Genomic DNA, 15,678 nt, shown 5'->3' on the forward strand with positions numbered 1-15,678 from the left:
GGCAGAGAAGGGCTGATCACTAAGTCTTTTGAGGCCAGCCTAGTCTTGAACATAGAGTTCAAGGCCAACCAGGGCTACAGAGTGAATCTCCTCTGACCTGAAACACAAATACTAGAGGATGTTTAGGAAAGGCAGAGATAAACTATAGGGTGGGTCAGATCCCGAGTCCCCGAGGACACTGAGACACTGATTGGAGGAGTGATGTACTCTGAGGAATGATAAGCTCCAGTATAACCCTGGCCTTAGGAGGGGTGACTGGGAAAGAGTGGGATCAAATGCTGGGACTCCCAGGGGACTCAGGCTATGATTGTGAATAAAGACTCTCTGCTTTAAGAACTGCAACGCCTGTGGAATACTAGGACAGACTCCAAGTTGAGAATCCTGGGAGGAGTGATCTTTGTTGATTTTTCTTTTGCTGGAGTTTAGATGGCACAGAGAGAACTTGGAAAGAGCAGAGTGGGGGTGGAGCAGAGAAGAGCAGAAGGATTTGATTAAATGGTTCTGGGAAATACATAGGTGGAAAGTTCCTGACTACAGCTTAGAATGCACTTCAATTTGCAGCCTCAGATGTTGTCATGGAAATCAGCAGTCTTGCACATCCAGCCATCTGCTGGGCACCCTCAAGTCCTCCTGTACAGCTAGCTACCAGGTGGGCTCATTCACAAGGTTCCCTCTGTGCCACACATACAAGCTGTTCTTTTGCAAACCCTACCCACAGTGAAAACCTCTGCTTCCAGAGGCATGGTCCATACACTCACTGCTGGCTAACACACCCATTCCCTATGTGTAAGTTTGCGTGTCAGAGTGGTCTGGCCTGACTAATTACCAAATTTCTCTATCAACCAGAGCCTGAGGCACAGACCTTTTGGAGATTTTTAGTTAATTGGATCATTTGAGGTAGGAAGATCTTACTTAAAGCAGCACACCTACCTTAAATCTGAGACCCACCTTCTCTCAGCAGCCTGGATAAAGGGCAAGGAAGAAACCATTTTTTTTCATCTTCTTTCCCTTGCTCTTCCTATACTGGTAGAAGAACATACTTCTGTGGGATTCTGACATCTAGCTGAGACACCCAGCCTTGTGGACTGAAACAACTACTGGATTCTTGGGCTTTCCGTTGGGAGGCAGCCATTGTTGGACTAACTGGACCACAGCATATACTGCCTTTTGAAGAAACTACCCTAGCCCTCCAACTTCCTGCCATTCTATCAGCATTTTTAACTGTGTCAAGAGGTCATTTCTTCATTTTGCCAAACCAGCTGTTTCAGGGTGGTAGGCAACATGGTAAGACTAGTAGATTCCGTGCATTTAGGCCCACTGCTGCACTTTTATGGCTGTTAAGAGAGTTCTGTCTTGGGAAACCATGCTGTGCAGAATATCATGATGGCAGATAAACCATTCTGTAAGTCCACTGATGGTGGTTTTGGCAGAAGCATTTATGTGTTGGAAAGGCAAATCCATTACCAATGTAATCAACATGCCACCAGGTAACTGGGTTCTGCAGCTCTGTCTCTGGATAAGTGTTCTTGCTAACAGAAGCATCTCAACTCAAAATATGGTGCCTGTGCTTAAAAGCCTACCCAGAGAAAGACTTGGTGCTACACTGGGACTCTGAATACCCAGTATAGTCACTGGCTGGCTTAAAGATACTTTCCATTGCCCTGTCCCAGGTCTTCTCTGGTGGATAGCCTACAACAAGGTCTGGGGCTCAGTGTTGATCTCTGTTGTTGGCAGATCTGGCACTCAGCAGGAGCTGTAGCCAGGTCAGCTTTGGTGAACAATATTGAATTTCATATTGTTATCTTTGAGCTCTACTTCTTTGTCCTTGAGTATCATTTATTATTCATACATATGCATATATTTATGATTTATTATTCATGTTTGTGTATATATGTAAGTATATATACATATTCACACACACACACACACACATATATATATATACACATAAACACACACACCTTTTTTTAGATAGAGTTTCATACAATTTAGGCTGTCATGGATCTTTCTATACAACCAAAGCTGGCCTTGAACTTTTGACTCTTCTTGCTTCTTTCTCCCAAGTTCTATGATTACAGGCATGCATCACTGATGCCTAGATGTTAAACCTCCCCAACTCTGTCTTACACATTCACAGAGAGAGAGAGAGAGAGAGAGAGAGAGAGAAAGAGCAGTTTCTTCCTCTTGATTGGCTCTCAAACGATTGACAACCTCATCTTTATGTTACTGAAGGGAGATTGGAGTGTATTAACCTAGTTCTCACAGAGGTTAGGGGCACATAGCTAAAGCTCTACAGCTACTATGCAAAGGAGATTGGATTCAAACCCTGTTGTGTACTCATCATCTCTTTCCCTTACCACCCAAAATATTCAGTCCCAGGACATTCCTGACCCATGCATTCACTCTCAGCCTGGCCTTAGTCTTGGCCTAAACTCTTTCTCTCAAAACTTCCATTTGAAGTCCCTTTTCCTAAATTGATGGTTCATTCCAAATGTCTTCACTTCATTTTGCTGAAGGAAACACCTAAACAAACTCTAACCTTGATGGCTAGGCTAACTAAATCCACTGATTTTGGAGACCACACCGCTGGGCATTGCATTGTTAGCTTCCCACTGACTTTGGAGTAGGTGACATCTCTGCCATGTGAGTTAGGGATACTGGATAGCACAACCAGTTCCTCTAGTTTTTCTATCACTTTTCTCCTGTCTTTGAGATTTGGTGCCAGGCTGTATCGACCAATCTTTCTATGTGGTCCCTGCCAGCTCTCTCCCAGTGTCCCAGCATCTCTCTTCAAACCCACGTCCTTACTGCCTTCCAAAGCACATCCAGCAAATGCTCTCCTGTCACCATCATCAGTGACATCTAGTTGGACAGAATCACTATTATCTTTATTGAAATCTTCACTGCTTTTTTGAGTAGTGCTGACTAATATAGATAATTGATAATTCTGATTGAGCACAGGAGTCTGATGGTGTCTCTCTGAGGCAACTCATAGACTTGCCATGTCTATGAGTTGATGCTTTAAAATCTCAAAAACCACAGTTGAATTTGGGACAGGAAAAATGGGGTGCTAGTATGGATTATGGGATGCCAAAAAGTAACAAATGCTGGGAATGCCTTTCTCTGCCTCCTGCCTCCTGCCTCCTGCCTCCTCCTGCCTCCTCCTGCCTCCTGCCGATGGGAAGAGTGGATAAAGTGCCCTCTGCAAATCCAGCCTGTCTCCCTGAGTGTGACTCAGGACTCTATAGAGCAAACTTGACTATTCCTTCCTTAAGGTACTAGGAACATATGGAGCCATAATCTGGGCTTTTGTACTGCTGAAAAACATCCAGCTCTCTTCCTTACCCCAGCATCTTCAGTGCTGGGATTACAGGCATACCCTACCATGCCTGCTTGCCTCCGCCTCTAAAATTAAATACTGTAATAACATGACTGCCACTCAGTTCAGATTTGTGCAAAGGTTTATTGAAAGTTGCATCATGTGGGGTATTAATGGCAACACCTTTGAGCAGATCTAGCTGATGTCATTAATGTGTCTTCAGGCAACATCTTGGGGGACTGCCATGTTTTCTTCAGGGCTTCATAGACTGAGTTGATGAGTTTCTAACTAAATCCACAGCAGCCTGAAATACAAAACAAATGCTAAACTTGCCATTGAGTATTCCTTTCTTATGGGCTGCTCTCCCTGGGCTGAGATAGCCTGAGATGTTGCTTGACAATTGGGAAGTTAGGAACAGAATAGAACAGTGATGTTTATATAGAGATTCAATACACCGAGCATCTTTCAGAGACCTTTACCTATTTTAACTTCTGGCAGCAATCCCACAAGGTGTTTTGCTATAATTACTACTATCAGCTCAATTTTATAGACAAGGCATCAACCTGCAAAGTATGAGATTGTAATCATGATAATATCATTGAGATGATGTGTCATCTGTGAACTGAGTAACACCACATCGGGGCATCTGCTGAGAGATCTAGCGAGTCATATATCCTGAGGCCCCGGACAGTGACGCATTGACAATGACCAATCCATATGTATTATGCTTAATGTGATGTTTAACATTGTCAACTTCATGGAATCTAGAATCACCCAGGATATAGCCTCGAAGCATGCCTGGGTGGGCTTATCTAGATTGGGCAGGGAAGACACACCTTAACTGTAAGGTAGCACCATTCTGTAGACCAAGGTCCACAAAAGAATCAGGCTGAGTCTGAACATTCATTTTCCTCTTGCTTCCTGACCATACCTACAATGTGAGCAGCTGCCATGGGCTCCTGCCATCATCATTTATTTCATCACCATGTCAGGTCATATCCTAGAACTAAAAGTCAATAGAACCCTTGCCTTCCTTTGGTTATTTCTGCCAGGGGATTTTGCCACCATGGAGAAGTGAGGTCATGCTCCCTTTCTCCGAAAACTGTCCTTGCTCCTGGTGGCGATGAAATAAAGATATTGATTCCAAGTCCTCTAGGTCTTGTCTTAGCATCTTGAGTAGATTTAATACGCCCAGAAATCTCTCAACAGCAAATGTTAATGACACTTCATTTGTATCTGAGCCTCTGCTGACCCAGGAAACAGAAATGAGTCAGATACCTGATGCTCTGTTTCTAGATGGATCCCTTGATGCTTGAGAATAGCCCACCTTCTGGAACATCAGCAGGTCATAACAGGAATGTGCCTTTGCGAGCCATGTCCTTTAACCCTCAGTGAATGGCTCTTGCCCATCCTATGTGTGAGGAGGAGCAATAAAGGGGGAGGGCCACAGACTGTTCTTTCACGTACTGTTGTGACCTTCTGTGTTTGAAGGGCCTCACTCAGTGGCTCCTCCCCAGCCCGTTACTTTGAGGAAAGCCCTCTTCACATCTTTGTTTCTGAGGCTGTAGATTATAGGGTTGAGGAAAGCAGAGATGACATTGTAGAACAGAGCCAGTTTCTTGTCCCTCTCTGGGGAGGCGTTGGCCCCAGGGTTCATGTACATAAACATGGCAGGTCCACAGAACATGGTGACCACAGTGATGTGAGAGGCACAGGTGGAGAAAGCCTTCAGTCGACCTTGGGCTGAGCGGATTCTCAGAATGGTGGCAAAGATGCAGACGTAAGAGGCCAGGATGAAGGAAAGAGGTACCAGGAGAAGGATAAAGCCTAGGATAAAGTCTATCCGGTCATTGAGGGACGTGTCTGCACAGGCAAGCTTCAGAACAGCAGGGACCTCACAGAAGAAGTGATTGATCTCATTAGGGCCACAATAGGGCAGCCTCATAGTGAAAACAGTGTAGATCAGAGAACAGCTGACACCCCATAGTCCACAAAAGACTACCATTGCCCCACACAGCCAAGGCCTCATGATAACCTTATATCTGAGTGGGTGGCAAATGGCTACATATCTATCATAGGCCATGACAGAGAACAACCAGCCCTCAGTGATGCCTAACACCAGAAAGATGTACATCTGGGCCACACACCCAGAATAGGAGATAGTTTTCTTCTGGCAGAGGAGATGCACTAACATCTGGGGCACTGTGGTGGTGACATAGCTCATATCCAGCATGGAAAGGACACTGAGGAAGAAGTACATGGGTGTATGGAGACGGGAGTCCAGGTGGATCAAGGTGACAATGAGCCCATTGCCCACAAGCGTAGAGAGGTAGAGGAAGAAGAAGACATTGAAGAGGATTATATTAAGTTGGAAATTACTGGAGAAACCCAGAAGGATGAACTCAGACACAGAGCTGTGATTCTCATAGGAGAAGCCTTGCATTCTTCCACTGCAAAAAGAAATGGGCCTAGTGGCACATCTTAGAATGCACAGTTAGTCACTTTGCCCATCCCAAGACCTTAATCTTTCTTGGGATCGATGTCAGTTCCAAGACCGAGGTCTAAGTTCAGGATGTTTTGTGTCTTAGGCCAGAGCCTCCAGAACATCTTTTCCCTTCATTATTCTACACACACACAAATGTCCCCTGCTTTCCCCTCTGTTGAGACCTGCCCTTACACACTTCACTGTTTCATCTCCCTGGTGCAGGTTACAGAAAGGGAAGAAGAGAATGAGACACTTTTCCTCCTTTCTGAAGGCATATATGTCCAGAACCCTTTCTATGAACATCTGAGAGAGTTGGAGATGTGGGGAGAATATACAACTTCAAACGCAGAGAAAGTTCTTAGTAAATTTTACTTGTATCTGTTTTTGTCTATCCTCTGGAAGCTTTTGACACTTTCTTTTAGGTAGAGTCACTCAACAGTTCTGCCTCATCCTGCTCTTACTCACCCCCAAGCAAGAACCTTTCTGCTTGACTCAATAAGCTGACTTCTACTTAAGACAGAGCAGTAGCTGCTCTCTACACTTTGGGGCAGATGCCATACTGCACTGGGTTCTGTGGGGTGAACTGGGCTGTAAATGAGTAAGATGAGATGTCAGGACCAGAACATGGGGTTGGAGGAGTTTTAACTAAGGTAGAAATTGGTCAGAGCATGTATACACCAGAGGAAGAGACAACAGAAGGAGTGAAGTGACACATCAAGAACTAAGAACAAGCTCCATTAGTGCCAGGTCCAGTAGGGCAGGGATGAAGGGACAGAGGTGAGGATGAAGTGGACATAGATGCCTGCAATTGTGCCCATCAGAAAGTTCAAATCCACATTCCAACAGACCAGCCTCAAGGACTCTTCTTCATGGAAGCTTTCGTATATAGTGAAGAAGATCTAACCCACGGGTTGAAAATCAGATGCCCAGCCTCAGCTGGATTAAACAATTGGCTGGTACCTACAGCACAGATGCTACAACACAAATTTAGAATCACTCCTCACACCTGACTAAAACATCCAACTGTACCTAGTCATGGAAGCAGTCCACATCTGTGGTCCTAACATTCAGGAGGCTGAGATAAGAGGACCTTGGGTTCAAGGCCAGGCAGGGCTCACAGAGAGGTCAAGAGCAGGCTGAGCTACATAGTGAATCCCTGACTCAATGATCAAACTATAGGAAGCTCAGATGAGACAGCAGGTTATTGGGAAAGAGCTGAGGACTTACACCAGGTGAGTACAGAGAGAGTCCTTAATGTCAGCATGGGGCTACATCATTGAGAAAGGATCCTGGTAGATCTGGGCTGGTGGTCTGTGTCTGCAGTAGCCAGACCATGTGCTGAACAGCATGCTCATTCCTGGATGACACCTTAATGGGCCTGTGGACAAATCAAAACAGGCTATGAAGAAGGATCAGGAGGCCATGTTGAGTGGAGAAAAATTGAAACAAAGAGGAACATTTCTTCTATAGAACCGAGAGGAAAGAGAAGGACTTTGCCACATTTATCTCTTCTCTTGTCCTCCAGTTTCCCCTAAACCTGGTGCCTGAGATGCAGAAAGTCCTAATAGACATCTCATTGACAGTCCCTGCTAAAAACTGACCAGAATGTGAGACAGAGTGGAGAAAGTGAGGGGGGTACAGATGGGCAATCAAAAGAACCAGGAGTAGGTAAATGGGGGGTTCAGTCCAATTATGATTGCCTGGGCTGGAGGCATTCCAGAGAGAATGGTAGGGTGCCAGGCTCTACTTGCTATTGTTCCTCTTCAATGACAGTTACTTACTCCCTCCTAGTTCCAATGTCTGTCTCAAGCTGTCTGACTCTCATAACACCTCAAATAGGATTTCTGAGCCATTACTGTAACTTGCCATCTCCATCCTCACCCTCAGTAGCAGTCCTCTTGTCCTGTACCTCCATCTAAGGATCCAAACCTGGGACTGCAGAAGAGAGCCCACTGCTTCATCTCCACAGAAGCAGCCCCTATCCCTCCAGTTTTCTCTGTCTCAACTGAATAACATAATAACAAATACATAGATGAAAAGAAGAAGAGAGAGCCATGCTGAGACATCAGGGACCAGAGGAGGACAGAGATCCAGAGAGCATTGAGAAGAGCAGAAACCAGGGATGAAATGCTTGAGGTGAGTGGAAGGGACTTGGAAGCAGGCAATTGTGGGGCAAACAGATGAGGGTTAGGGATAGGAATGGGAGATAGGACAGAGGTGATGGAGACAGATGGAGTGCATCTTGTAGGACTGTGAGGACTGTATGTGTCAGGCAACCTCTGCGGCTTCCTTCCTTACCTGACCTAGGCTCTGTATGAAGGTTGAGCTAGGAGTGGGAGAGATTTTCCTTTAACATTCTGCTCCCAGTCCTCAGGGAGGATGAAGCTGAAGTTTCTTAATGAGTCTTCTGTGCCTTCAGGTCCTCTGGGCCCCACTGCAGCCCTTTCAGACCCTGAGCACACATTTCAACTCTTCCATTTGGTACACAAGACCTCCATAACCAACGCTCTTGATCCTCTCAACCCCAAGTTCCCTCCCTGTTCTCAAGTCCTTTCCTTTTCCCCCTTTTCTGTCAGTGGAGATGAATGTGTGAAGATCAAGTAGAGTAAATGCATGGGTTAAGAAATAAATGCCAGAGTGGGGTCTGGGGACGTGGCTTGGCTGGTAAGTAACTTGTTGCCCAAGCATAAGGACCTGAGTTCAGTGCCCAGAGCCTATCCATGTAAAAGTCAAACATGGTGATGTGTACTTGTGATCACAAAGACGTGGAAGCAGAGATTGCAGGATCTTTAGGGTGTGCTCACCCGCTAGCCTAGCCTAATTGGTGAGCTCCAGGCTGATGAGAGACTCTACCTGCAAATAATATAGACCTTGGTAATGACCTAAGGTTACCATCAGGCCTCTTTATGTATGCATACATATACCTGCATATACATGTTAACATGCAGCTTCATATACATGTGCACATGCATCTACATATACATGTGAATATGCACCTGCATATACATGCAAACATGCACCTGTGTATACATGTGAACATGCACACATACACAGTGAAGACTTGTAAGGGTGAATGCTAAACAGACATGTCAGGGAAGCTTTCCATAGACATTGAGAAAAAGAACATGTTCCTCAGGGGGTGCAGGGTCAAGCTACAGATCTCTGCTCAGTGCCTCAAGCTTCTCATTCTCTCTACTGTGCTCTGCTGGGATCTGGACTATGTTGTGTGCTGAAATTTTGTAGCCCTGAAATACTTTGACTTTCTTGAGGGAAGGGAATATGATTCAAGCAACAGTGGCATCCTTCATGGATCTTAAGCCAAGATGAGGTAATCATAAATACTCTACATGAGAGCAAAACCGAGGAAGACTTGAAGTCAAATACTGGTCCTACCACTTAATAAGAGTGCAACAGTTGACAAAAGGGCAACCCTCTGTACCTCAGTTTTCACAATAGCAAAATGAAGCAATTGTAAGACAGGACAGTCTATAGGGCTAAATATAAACATATATGAAACAGTTGTAGTAAATATACCTATAATTTAGGTTGGATCTGATGGTCTAATTGATTTATTCCAGTGGATGCTCATAAATCCGTCCACACTGGATTGTGAGGTAGCATAGGGGATGACGCCACCTTGGGTTGGGAAAGTCAGGAGTTTGGGGTGTGGGGACCTTGAGTGCCAGGATAAGGTGATGAAAGTTGTTCTTAGGGCTTAAGAAGGTTGTGGTGGGACCTGGAGAACTTCAAAGCACAGAAGGCATATAAAACATGGAAATAGGGTCTGGGAGATAGCTCGGATTAAGTTTCTGCCACTGAGCCAGCTGGTGAGCATCAAGTTCAGTGAGAGATTCTACTCTCCCTCAAGAAAAATAGAGATATGGGGAACCATATTACATTGGTGAAGCTTCCCTGTCAATTCCTGAGACACAATCATACAGCAATTTCCTAGTCCTCTGGTTCTTGAAATCATTCTGAGCCCTCTTCCATGATGGTCCCAAGCCTTAGTTTGTGTTGTAGATACATTAACTGGAACTGGACACACCACAACCAGTCTCTCTGTGCATTTTAACCAGTTGTGGTTTTCTGTAATGGTCTCTGTCTGCTACAAAGAGACACATCTTTGGAGGAATGGGATCTACAGTTATCTGGGAATAAATCACAATTGCTGTGATACTAATGACCCTCACATGCCCATTATATGAGTTGGACACTTTTCTTGATAATACGTATTGTACTGTTATATACAATTATTTTACATTTTCTTGAGAGTCACTTTTTGATCAACATTTTAAACAGATGTCAATTTATAATTGTCTTAATTTCTTACAGTTTGAGGACCTTTTTGCTTCTGGGGCCAGAGTTGAATGCTTTGTCCATAGTATTAAGAATTCTTAAATTTTCATAGTCTGAAAATAACTAGAAGAATTCTTGAAGAAATACACAGGCTGGTTTATGAATAGGTGGGAAAACAGTAGGGAAGTAGTAGACAGGTGGGGACCTGGACCAGCCTATGAAGATATTTGAGAAGTTGGTAGTACCAGAGCAGAGGCGTCATGCTGGAAGGTGAGGAAATTGGGTGGGCCTGCTGTGAATTTTCAGTGCCTTGAGAACTCTAAGAAAAAAGGCCCATTTCATCTCCAAAGATGTCCCGCATGCCCTTCTAATGACCCCAGAGCATTTTTCTTAACAAGTCCCCAAGAAACACAATGAGCATGCATTGCTGGCAACTCTACTTCTATCTTTAGATGCCAAGGCTCCTCTTCCCCAGGGCTTTTCTCCTTCAAGGCTGAGTCTTTCAGGCAGCAAACCCACCCTGGAGACTTCCCTTCAACAGTTCACATCACCCTGAGAGCCAGTGTTCTTTAGTGCTTGGGGACATTAGCAGCTTTGGAAGACATGATTGCTCTCTATGCTGGAGAGAGTTGTAATGAACAAAGCACACTCTTAGCATTGATTGGTCTTTGGGGATTTTTTGTAACATTTCAGCCATTCTTAGTCTATAGTTAAAACTTTATTTTTAGTTTTCTCTATTGAACATTTTTATTGTTTTTTTAAAATGTATACAATATATTTTGATCCTTTTCCAACTCCCTACCCACCCAAGTTCATGTTCTTTCTCTCCCAAAAATATCAAAACAAACAAATTATATTAAATAAGACAGAAAAGAAACAACACACACACCCATAAAACTTGGTTAAAAATACCAGGGATGTTTTTAAATTTAATCTTGTGTTTATGTGACAAATGCTGATTTAAAAGATTTTCCTTGTGTTTCTTTTTGATAAGCAATTTAATAATTTTCCTGAAACTAGAAAGGTAGAAAAATATTTAATTAAGAAAGGATTTCTTTATTTCGTTTTCTTTGTATGGATGCTTTGCTTTCATGCATGTTTATGCAATAGATGCCTTCCTGGTTCTCTCAGAGGCCAGAAGAGGGCATCAGATCCCTTGAAATTGAGTTACAAATGGTCATGAGTCACCATGTGGGTACTGAGAATTGAACCTCGGTCCTCTGCAAAAACAGCAAGTGTTCTAAACCACTGAGTCATCTGTCCAGCCCTTGATAGAAATTTGACTTGGTTTGAAACACCAGAAATGGTTTGTTTCCTGATTAATGTGGCAACTGATGTTGTGGGTATGTCCCTCCCCAACCCCCAACTCTTTCTCTGCTGAAAGTATGACTCTGTATGTGCAGTCAGTTGCTACCATGATTGTCCCTATAATGCCTGAATGAATGAATTTGGCCTTCACATCTGAGGTTTAGAAACACACGCTTCTGTTAGTAGTTGAATGGCTCTCGCTATCTAAATTTTAAGCCCCACTCTCATTTGAGGTTTAAAACAATTTATAGTACGGACAATAGAACATGGTTATCACCTCCATTTGAGTTCAAAGAGGACTGGATTCTGGAGAGTGTGATTGGTTTTTTCTTAAGATCTCAACAAATTAAGCCAAGATCAAAGCCCAGGGTACTTCCCACTGTCCCATGTCTCTCTGGCATCTGAGGAGACCAAGGGAAAATCAGCTGTTGAAAGTGGAAGCCACAACTGGGACAGACACAACCACAATAGGAGAGGAGCCCATGACAGTGAAGATCTGAGAGCAGAGCTGACCAACTCAACTAGGAAGGAACTCTCCCACCAAACACGTATTGAGACTTTGTTTTGGACTACACATGGCCTATTCACTCAGGATACAGAATGTCAGGGCTGGAAGGGCTGACTTCTCAACAGAGCTCCAGACTCCAAGGATCTGGCCCTGCACTTATGACCTTAGAATAAAAACCTTTTTCTTTTTTGACATAGGGTCTCACCATATAACTCTGGCTGCCCCTGAACTCTCTGTAGACCAGGCTTGCCCTCAAATTCATGGAGCTCCACCTTCCTCTGCCTCCCGAGTGCTGGGATCAAAGGTGTGTGCTGCCACCACCACCCCAGCTAGGGTTCTTTTTAGCCTTCCTCAGCTGTAGCTTTTCATTGTCTCAGCTAAGCCTCAGAATTCTCTCTGGGGTGTTTCAGAGTAATGTGGTATAATATATCAGAGCCTGGGCCTTGGCACTAAACCCTAGGCTTCAACCTCTGCCATGTTACTTTCAGCTTGATGACATTTAGAAAATTGATATTTTTGTGTTTCAGTGTCTTTATTTTGATGAAGGAGATATTGCACACCTCTACAGTTAATATGTGAATTAAAACAATGAATACATATCAGTCAGGCATCAGAGAGAGGGGATATACCTGTATTTTCAGATATCCAGGAGACTGAATATTTAAGCTGATTATTTAAGTTCAAAACCAGTCAAGGCAATATAGTGAGACACACACACACACACACACACAAAACACACACCTCAAGGTGAAGAGGAGGAAGAGGAAAAAAAGGAAAGAAAAATGAAAATGAAAACCACCACAAAAAAAAAGAAGAAAAAAAAAAGAAGGCCACTTAAATTATTGAGTGACTGTTATACAAAGGCCACCTTAGTTATTATCATTTGGGCATAATGAATACTACAGAACACATTTGACAGCTGGAAATTAAACCCCCAAAAAGTGAGGTGAATGCTGCAAACCAATGTGACCTTTCCAAAGCCATAGAAATTGAATGACATGGCTAATTCTTAGGCACAATTCTTTGAGTTCTTTCCCAGTGTATCCATTAGTAAATTCATGTGGAACATTCTTTTCTTGTGTCTCCCTCATCCTGAGAATCCTCTCTCATTCCCTCCAAGAGCCTCAGTGAAATTGTGGGTGGCACACCCAAGAGGCCCAAAGTATTGCAGACAGCCTCACTCTTCCTACTGGGTGTCCTCACCCCTTCCAATTAACTTGAAGAAAGCCTTCTTCACATCCTTGTTCCGGAGACTGTAAATAATGGGGTTAAGGAAGGCAGAAATGACATTATAGAACAAGGCCAGCTTCTTATCATCTTCCGGGGTGGCTTCAGAGCCAGGTCTCATGTACATGACCATGCATGGAACACAGAACATGGTGACCACAGTGATGTGTGAAGCACAGGTGGAGAAGGCCTTCATCCGTCCTTGGGTAGAGCGAATCCTTAGAATGGCTATGAAGATTCGAACATATGAGGCCAAGATGAGGGATAATGGGATCAGAAGCAAGATGAAGCCCAGGATGAAGTCTACTTGGTCATTGAGGGATGTGTCTGCACAGGCCAACTTCAAGACAGCAGGGATTTCACAAAAGAAGTGGTTGATCTCATTGGGGCCACAGTAAGGAAGATTCATTGCAAAGACTGTGTAGACAAGGGCACAGATGAGGCCACAAAGGGCAGAGCTGACCACCAGGGCTATGCATAGGGTTTGGCTCATCTTGACTCCATAGTGGAGTGGATAACATATAGCAACATATCTGTCATAGGCCATAGCTGCAAAAATCCAGGTCTCAGTGATGCCTAGTGTCAAGAAAATATACATCTGAATCACACATCCAGTGTAAGAGATAGTCTTATTCTTGCTTACTAGATGAGCCAACATCTGGGGCACAGTCGTGGTGGCATAACTCAGATCCAGGAGGGAGAGGATGCTGAGAAAGAAGTACATGGGTGTGTGGAGACGAGCATCTATTCTAATCAGGGTAACAATGAGTCCATTACCCAGGACTGTAAATAAGTAGAGGAAGAGGAAGAGGAAGAAAAGGATCCAATTGGTCCTGGGGTTTCTGGAGAAGCCCAAGAGGATGAACTCAGTTACAGAGCTGTGATTTCTCCAGCCTCGACTGTGCATGGCCTTCCTTCTAAAGAGAGAAGAGGGCATATTACTGTCCTCCTTGCTAGAATTTGCAAAATCCATGATAAAATTCTTTGTAAATACCCACAAATGGGGAACTTAAAGTCAAATACTTACCTCTATGCCCTGGAAGTAATCTATCCAAATTAGCCTGGCCAGGCTCTAGGTACTTAGTAGAAGTTCCACTAAGCACTTTAATGGTTGTCCAACTAACTACTCCCAATAAACACCAGGGTTACTGTGAAAAAACTGTAAAGGGCAGAAGTCTTCTGTCAAAGAAAATACACACACATACACACCTTAAACAAGTCAAAAGGAATGCCTGTTGTTTCCGAATGCCATTATTTCAAGACGAGTAGGTACCAGAAGGGGCAATGTAAAACAAACAAGTTTAAAAAAACACATACACACACACATAGAAAGAAAGAAAAAAGACCACAGCACCCAGTTTATCCCTCTGTCCTCTGCCTCTAATTCTGTACAGAACCCACATTTTCACGAAAAAAAAAAAAAAACACTTTGTGACCTTGACTACCCTCAAGTGTGGCCCTCTCTCTCGAGTGCTAGTGTATTTATTTCTGATCTGGATACTCGTCAAGTTGCTTTTGAATAAAGTTTTCCTGGAACTTTACAAATTAAACAAAATAAACAACCCCCCACTTTGTTGCTTTAGAAACTCTGTCCCCTCATCCTACCCTCCTGACCCTTCCTACAGTGGTACAGCAAAACAAATTAACATACAATGATAACCACCAGGACTCTAATTTTGAGAGCCTGAGAAGAGTTTTGTCTTCTAACATTTCTCAAAAAGATGAGAGATGTGGACTTGGGAATGGAACTGCTGAGTCCAAACACTGCTCTTAGTCAGCAGGGGGAAGTCCTCCACAACTCTGTCTCTCACAGAAGAGGTGAGGGGTGGGCATAGGAGGATCTTCACTTTAAGGTGGACTCAGTCCTCAATGAGAGAATGGCAGCCTAGCAACAGAGGCTGTTCCTGACCAGACTCTCACTCTCCGACCCCTTGATGGTTCCTAAATGCCTGCTACAGAATGTTACCACCAGGATTTTCCATCTTTTCTGGGCTCTGAAAAAGGAAATTGACATTTATCAAGAGTAGCCATGAAGAATGCTTCACTAAGCATGATCTGTTTGTCACCACAACCCACTCAGGTCAGAATCACACCTTTTTCCTTTACAGAGAATTGGAGCTCCAAAGTTGAAACTTAGTACGTAGAGCCAGGACCCAAGTCCCAAGTCCTGTGATCTCACCATGTGAAATTGTCATTTGTCTCCCACACCATCAATTTTCCCCAACAGTTTAGCAAAGGTTTCAAGTTTCATCCTGGGCTTCATCTTGCTTCTGATCCCATTATCCCTCATCTTGGCCTCATATGTTTGGATCTTCGTAGTCCCCTTTAGATGTCACTGTGTGGGAAACCTGACATGCCTACTCAGTTTAAAAGACAGAAAATACATATTTCACATTGGAAAATGAAGGGTCATGTTTTGCATGTAAAACCAACCAACTTGGGCTATAGAACAAGATGCTGACTTAAAGCAGCAACTACCACTACTCACTCTCTCTCTCTCTCTCTCTCTCTCTCTCTCTCTCTCTCTCTCTCTCT

At 43.8% G+C, this 15,678-nt stretch overlaps 2 protein-coding genes across 5 annotated transcripts in view; both read right to left on the reverse strand.

Moving 5' to 3' along the window:
- Positions 1–4,814: 4,814 nt before the first annotated feature.
- On the reverse strand, positions 4,815–8,492 carry LOC110310739 (olfactory receptor 2G3-like). 2 transcript variants are annotated; one of them, XM_021183852.1, is made up of 2 exons: positions 8,478–8,492; positions 4,815–5,741 (listed from the first exon to the last, which is right to left on the reverse strand). In XM_021183852.1, the coding sequence occupies exons 1-2, from the start codon at positions 8,490–8,492 to the stop codon at positions 4,815–4,817; spliced, it is 942 nt and encodes a 313-aa protein (XP_021039511.1). The 2 variants fall into 2 exon arrangements, with proteins under 2 accessions (XP_021039511.1, XP_021039510.1); XM_021183851.1 differs by lacking the exon at positions 8,478–8,492 and having other exon boundaries at positions 4,815–5,762.
- Positions 8,493–13,099: 4,607 nt separating this feature from the next.
- Positions 13,100–15,678, reverse strand: part of LOC110310759 (olfactory receptor 2D3-like) — a 4,453-nt gene continuing 1,874 nt past the window's right edge. Inside the window, exons 1-2 of one of the 3 annotated variants that reach the window (XM_021183866.1) lie at positions 14,536–14,546; positions 13,103–14,042 (exon numbers count right to left, since the gene is read on the reverse strand). In XM_021183866.1, coding sequence (XP_021039525.1) covers positions 13,103–14,042; positions 14,536–14,546 — 951 coding nt within the window. Of the gene's footprint in view, positions 14,051–14,535; positions 14,547–15,678 lie in introns of those variants that run through there. The other 2 variants (XM_021183867.1, XM_021183868.1) reach the window with 2 other exon arrangements.

This window comes from Mus caroli, chromosome 15 (assembly GCF_900094665.2).
Source record: "Mus caroli chromosome 15, CAROLI_EIJ_v1.1, whole genome shotgun sequence".
NCBI classification, from domain to species: domain Eukaryota; kingdom Metazoa; phylum Chordata; class Mammalia; order Rodentia; family Muridae; genus Mus; species Mus caroli.